Source organism: Gekko japonicus, unplaced genomic scaffold (genome assembly GCF_001447785.1).
Source record: "Gekko japonicus isolate JY-2015 unplaced genomic scaffold, Gekko_japonicus_V1.1 scaffold2633, whole genome shotgun sequence".
NCBI lineage: Eukaryota > Metazoa > Chordata > Lepidosauria > Squamata > Gekkonidae > Gekko > Gekko japonicus.
The window spans coordinates 126505-132976 of NW_015167616.1; the positions used below are offsets into that span (position 1 = coordinate 126505).

The window sequence follows — 6472 nt, forward strand, 5'->3', positions numbered from 1 at the left end:
CGGAGGGTCCCCTACGCACGTGGCGTCCAAAGCAGGGCCACGCTCCGGCGCAGGAGAGGTTTGCAATCCCGCCCGCGCAGCCCCCCGTCCCTGGGAAGGAAGGAAGCCTCCCGGTTCCTTTGGCGCACCGGCTGCCTTGACTTGCCTGCACGTCCCGGATGGACGAGGAGGGCTCGGCGTGCAGAGAGCAGCCCGGAGGAGAGCAACAAGCCCGGGCTGCGGAGAGGCCGGCGGCCTGGTAACTCCGCCTCGCCGGCCGCGTCGACGACATGGGGCCAATTGGAGCGGGAGGAGCGCCGTCGTGCCGCCCCCTTCGCGGCTGCTGCCGAGCGCTGGGGGGAGGGGTCGAGGCCACCGGCTTGGAGACCTTGATTTTTTTTGCAGGGCTTCCCCCCCCATCCCATCCCATCCCATCCCATCCCATATATGCAAACTCTCGAGCAGCCATGGATAAGGTTTACAAGATTATGCACGGGAAAGAGCAGGTAGAGAAAGAGGTACTTTTCTCCCTTTCTCACAATACAAGAACTCGTGGGCACTCCATGAAACTGCAGAGCGGTCGGGTTAGAACGGATAAAAGGAAGTCCTTCTTCACCCAAAGAGTGATTCACACGTGGAATTCACTGCCACAGGAAGTGGTGGCGGCTACAAGCATGGACGGCTTCAAAAGGGAATTAGATAAGCATATGGAGCAGAGGTCCATCAGTGGCTCTTAGCCACAAGGTATAGATAGGGGCTCTGGGGCAAGTGATGCGCTGTCATCTTGGTGCTTGGGGGGGGGTCAACAGTGGGAGGGCTTCTAATGTCCTGGCCCCACTGGTGGACCTCCTGAGGGCACCTGGTATTTCTGGCCACTGTGTGACACAGAGTGTTGGACCGGATGGGCCTTTGGCCTGATCCAACATTGGCATCTCTTATGTTCTTATGATGATGGGCTGGTTTCAAAATCTACCTGGGGGATGTCACAATAACGCCGTCGTATGGCGACCCCCATGGGATTTTCAAGGCAAGAGAATTTCAGGCTCTGCAGGGGTGCCAGCCTCCAGTTGGGGCCTGGGGATCACCCCCTCCCCCTTGGAATTGCAGCTCATCTCCAGAGTAGAGAGATCTGTTCCCTTGAAGAAAACTGTTGCTTTGGAGGGTGGACTCGGTGGCTTTGTACGTAACCTCACTGATGTCCCTGCTGTCCGCCCCAGGTGCTCCCCTCTGATCCTTTGAAAAACCCTTTAAATCTTGCGGGAGGGGAGGGAGAGGGGTGTGCGTGGTCAAAAGAGCCGGTTTGGTGTAGTGGTTAAGTGCGCGGCGGACTCTAATCCGGGAGAACCGGGTTTGATTCCCCACTCCTTCACTCGCAGCTGCTGGATGACCTTGGGCAAGCCGTAGTTCTGATAAGAGCTGTTCTTGAAAAAAAGAGCAGTTTCTGTCAGCTCTCTCAGCCCCACCGACGGGTGCCTGTTGTGGGGAGGGGAAGGGAAAGGAGTTTGTAAGCCGCTCTGAGACTCCTTCGGGTAGTGAAGGGCGGGGTATAAATCCAATCTCTTCTTCTCTTCCCCCCCCTTCTTTAAATGCTTTTGGGGAGAAGGGGGTCCTTTAAGAAGAGGGCTGGCCCTTTAAGGCCAAATCTCCGGGAATTTCCCAACTGGGAGCAGGCAACCCTATGTGACCTCTGCCCCCCTGCCCCCCCCACTGATGGCCGATGGCACAGGTTCTTTGCCATTGCCTGCCTGTGCTTGACAGAACCGTAGACTTCCTTGGAAGTATCCCATCCAAATACTAGTCAGGGTTGGCTCTGCTTCGCTTCCTTCTTATCAGTATCGTCTTTTAATCAATTTTATTCAGTGCCTTCTCAAAGCACAATACCTCCGATAGCAAGGAAGGCTCATAAAAATACATCGTTTGTTGGCAGCACGTGGAGAAACATTTGAAAAGGGCAGTTTAAACACATCAACAAAGGCTCTTCGCTTCTGAGATCTGATAAGGTCTTCTGAGATCAGATCCACAGGCCATTGGAACAGAATTCCTTCCAATGGACTGTTTAGTAAAAGGGTGGGCAAGTCTATTTCATCGTCCTTGATCTGTGGCTGAGACTGATGTAGCCATGTTTGTTGCAAGAGGGTGTGGCATTCCCCACCCCCCCCCGCATGAAATCTGTTCTGACAGCCTCCACGCACATCGGTGGACGTTTTGTTCCAGAAAGGGAAACGGATATTCACGTGGAGGGAAATAACATGAAGGAAACCAAGGACACGTGTCTGTTCTTGTGGTGACAGGCGAAAGAGAGAGACCTCACAGAGGGTGAATATTGCATTGGGGAAAATACAATCACGCGATCCAAGGCAGTGTATGTGAGCTACCCAGCTTGAGGACGTCTGTGTGCCAGGCCACATCACAAAATATCAGGATGAAAATGTGGTCGCTGGTAGGGATGCCAGCCTCCAGCTGGGGCCTGGTGATCCCCTGGAATTACAGTTTATCTCGAGACTGCAGAGATCAGTTCCACGGCTGCTTTGGAGGTTGGTGCCTTTGGCCTTGTACCCCACGGAGGTCCCTGCCCTCCCCAGACTCCACCCCCACATCTCCAGGAACTTCCCAACCTGGATCGGGCAGCCATACCCACCATCACCTGCCAGTGGCCAGATGAACAACCCGGCAACCCCCGTGGCAGATCCTCCCACCGTTCTGAAAAAACAAACCGTGGTCCTGGTTCGAACTGAGGCTTCCACGAGAGAGGAGAGGGAGTTTTATCCTTCCATGCCTGTGTGGTTTGAAGGATCAAAAGCGACTCTTTCCTTCCTTGTGCTAATTTATTTTAAGGGGGAAAAGACAGGCGCCCACCATTTACATTTAAAGCATTGAGATGAGCCAGGGGTTCTACGGGACTCCCAGCCAATTTCCCCTCTAAGCTGTGGAGTCCTGTGAGCAAGAATTCTTTTTTGTCAGCTACTGGCATTAAAGTTGTGAGCAAGTGATTTGGCTACTGCATCAATTCGTTTGCTCTGGAGCCATCCTTCCTGAGCTAGGACAAAATTGTGTGAGCCGGAGGCTAAAAAACTGTGAGCTAGCTCACACTAACTCAGCTTAGAGGGAACACTGCTCCCAGCGTGTCCATAAGGAATCACTGCCTCCTCTTGTGATTTTGGCTGATTCTGCATCCGGCCTTCACTCCACATTTTCTCAACTGGGAGGGGAAAGATGCAGCTCAAAATCACATTCCCCGCACTGATTGCAAAGTCACCCCTGAACAGCCATAAAATGGCCATAAATCTATGCAGAAGGTACCATAGGACCAGTGTTCCCTCTAAGCTTCTGGCCCTCATTCAGCCAGGAGGAGGCAGGAGAAGAGGGAGGGTAAGTTGCTTCCTCCCCGCCCCTCCCCACCCCTGCCTGCCTGGGGCCAGGGAGGGCCTTGGCGGGGCTTCCTCGCACTCCCGCCGGCCTTGCAGGTCCACCGCCGGGCCCCTGATGTCAGGGGGTGTGGCATATGCTAATGAGTTATGCTAATGAGTCCCCCTAGCTCTTTTTCTACGAAACGACCCCTGGACTACTCCAATTAAAACAAACAGATTTATTACAAACAAACACTTAAAAGCATACAGGTTAGGGAGAAAGCTACAGCGAGCGAGACACAAAGAAACAAACAGAAAGCTTATTCTACCTAAACTAATACTCATCCCTTGGGGCGTTGCCCAAAGCAGCTGTGCAGACAAACTGGGCTGGGGCTGAGCGTCAAAGTTCTTCCCTCCGGCTGACACAGTCCTGGAACGGGTCTCCGGGCGTCTGACCTTCACCAGCCTCCAGCAAAGTTCCCTGGCTCGGTCCGACCTTGAGCCAGTTTCAGGTTTTCCCTCTCGTCATCCGTTAAGGTTTGTCTTGCCTCCTAATTTATGGTAGGCGAGCTGTCAATTCCTTGTGACGTCACAGAGGCGAGCACATGGCTAACTCAGATCTGCTCCTGTCATGATGTAATGTTAGTTCCCTGCTGCAAGCAGTTTCCCTGGCCAGTAATTGGTATTAGGTGCAGGGCTACACGTGCTAACTAGCTAATTTTCACAGACAGCACAATGCAGTTTGGTCCTGCAAAGACTTTAGAAACTTAAAGGGGAGCAATGTCTTGACAGTGTGCGTCCCAGGAGAGCTCTGGCTAGTAAAGGGACAGTAAACGCGCCAGTTTATTCATTCATGCTTTGCCGGGATTCTCAACACAACTAGCAGCTGAATGTATGAATTGTCAGCGTTGGACGTTGGTGTTTGTGAGGACATTTGAAAGTCCTGGTGGTTGGTAGGTAGATTAGAAGGAAGGGTTCATAGAGACGCCATGCGTACTTACAAGATCAAGGTGCTTGCAATGCTTTCCGGTTGACACGACACTCTTGCATTTGGTCGAGGCGGGGACGTGGCTGGAACTTGTGGAGCTGGACTAGTTCAAGCAGGGTTGCCAGATTCCAGGTGCGGCCTGGAGGTCTCCTGGAATCACAACTGGTCTCTCCAGATAACAGAGATCAGTTCCCCTGGAGACAATGGCTGCTTTGGAGGGCGGATTCTGTGGCCTGGTGCCTCGCTGAGGTCCTGCCTCTCCCCAAACCCCACTCTCCTTAGGCTCCACCCCCAAGATCGCCCAGTTTCCCAACCCAGAGCTGGCAACCCTAAGTTCAAGCCACTCGGCTACTCCAAGTGGTTAGGAGCGCAGGACTCTAATCTGGGAGAACCGGGTTCGATCCCCCACTCCTCCACATGCAGCTGATGGGTGACCTTGGGTCAGTCACAAGTTCTCCTGGAGCTGTTCTGGAACGAGCAGTCCTCGAAAGAGCTCTCTCAGCCCCGCCTACCTCACAGGGTGTCTGTTAGGAAAGAGATTGCAAGCCTCTTTGAGACTCCAAGTGAAGGGCAGGGTATAAATCCAATCTCCTCCTCCTCCTCCTCCTCCTCCTCCTCCTTCTTCCTTAACAACTGTGTTAAGAATCCGTCCTGCTCAACAATATTCTTTTACTGTGCTTCCTGTTTGGTCCCATGAGCACCCACTGGTGCTTAGCCCCTCAAATTGGATTATGTGTGCTCTAAATAAGCCCACAGTTTTTTGTTAAGGATGTCAGCCTTCTGTCAAAGACCCTTTTAACCGTCTTCACTTCAGCAGTTTGTGCATTAGGAGAGGCGGGAGAACACATGCTTTGCGTGCACAAGATCCGAACAGAAATGCATTTGACGACTTACCACCCTTCAAAAGGGCATATTTTGCTGCCATGTAATTTATAAGTGGCATAAGTAAATGATGGTGTAATGTGACTAAGGTGGTGCCGCAGCCTAACTCATGGTGGATGTGAGCAATTATATCTGCAAAAGGCACTGCAAAGAAATCATAGAGGGCTTGTTTGCTTTCTGGGTCAACACCCTCCGGGGCTTGAGATAAGAACATAAGAGAAGTCAATGTTGGATCAGGCCAATGGCCCATCCAGGCCAACACTCTGTCACACAGTGACCAAAAATACCAGGAGCCATCAGGAGGTTCACCAGCGGGGCTAGGACAGTAGAAGCTCTCCCACTGTTGCCCCCCCCCCAAGCACAACAATACAGAGCATCCCTTGCCCCAGCCTGAGAGTTCCTATCTATACCTTGTGGCTAATAATAATAGTATAGTATATTGTCACCTTGCTCATTTCATATATATGCAGAGTACATCATGCGAAATGCTGGCATGGATGAATCACAAGTGGGAATTAAGATTGCTGGGGAAAAGATCAACAACCTCAGATATGCAGATGATACCACTCTAATGGCAGAAAGTGAAGAGGACCTAAAGAGCCTCTTGCTCAGCATAAAAGTGGAGAGTGCAAAAGTGGGCTTGAAGCTCAACATTAAAAAAACTAAGAACATGGCATCCGGCCCCATCACTCCTTCGCAAATAGAAGGGGAAGTCGTGGAAGTAGTGACAGACTTCACGTTCCTGGGATCCCAGATCACCGCAGACTGTGACTGCAGCCATGAAATTAAAAGACGCCTGCTCCTTGGGAGGAAAGCGATGGGGAACCTAAACAGCATGATAAAAAGTAGAGACATCACCCTGCCAACAAAAGTCCGCATGGTCAAAGCAATGGTATTCCCAGTAGTCATGTATGGCTGCGAGAGTTGGACTATAAGGAAGGCCGAGCGCCGAAGAATAGATTCTTTTGAACTATGGTGGTGGAGAAGACTCTTGAGAGTCCCTTGGACTGCAAGGAGATCAAATCAGCCAATCCTAAAAGGAATCAACCCTGACTGTTCCCTGGAAGGCCAGCTAATGAAACTGAAGCTCAAATACTTTGGTCACCCAATGAGAAGGGAGCACTCCCTGGAGAAGACCCTGATGCTGGGAAAGACTGAAGGTCAAAGAAGACGGGGACGGCAACGGATGAGATGGTTAGACAGTGTCATAGATGCAACGAACATGAAATTGAGCCAACTTCAGAGGACGGCAGAAGACAGGAGGGCCTGGCGTGAT

At 51.8% G+C, this 6472-nt stretch overlaps 1 protein-coding gene across 1 annotated transcript in view; it reads right to left on the bottom strand.

Moving 5' to 3' along the window:
• The window catches only part of NQO2 (NAD(P)H dehydrogenase, quinone 2), a 20055-nt gene extending 19784 nt beyond the window's left edge, over nt 1–271 (bottom strand). The window contains exon 1 of the mRNA XM_015414016.1: nt 146–271. Coding sequence (XP_015269502.1) covers nt 146–271 — 126 coding nt within the window. The remainder of the gene's footprint in view (nt 1–145) is intronic.
• Nucleotides 272–6472: the final 6201 nt, after the last annotated feature.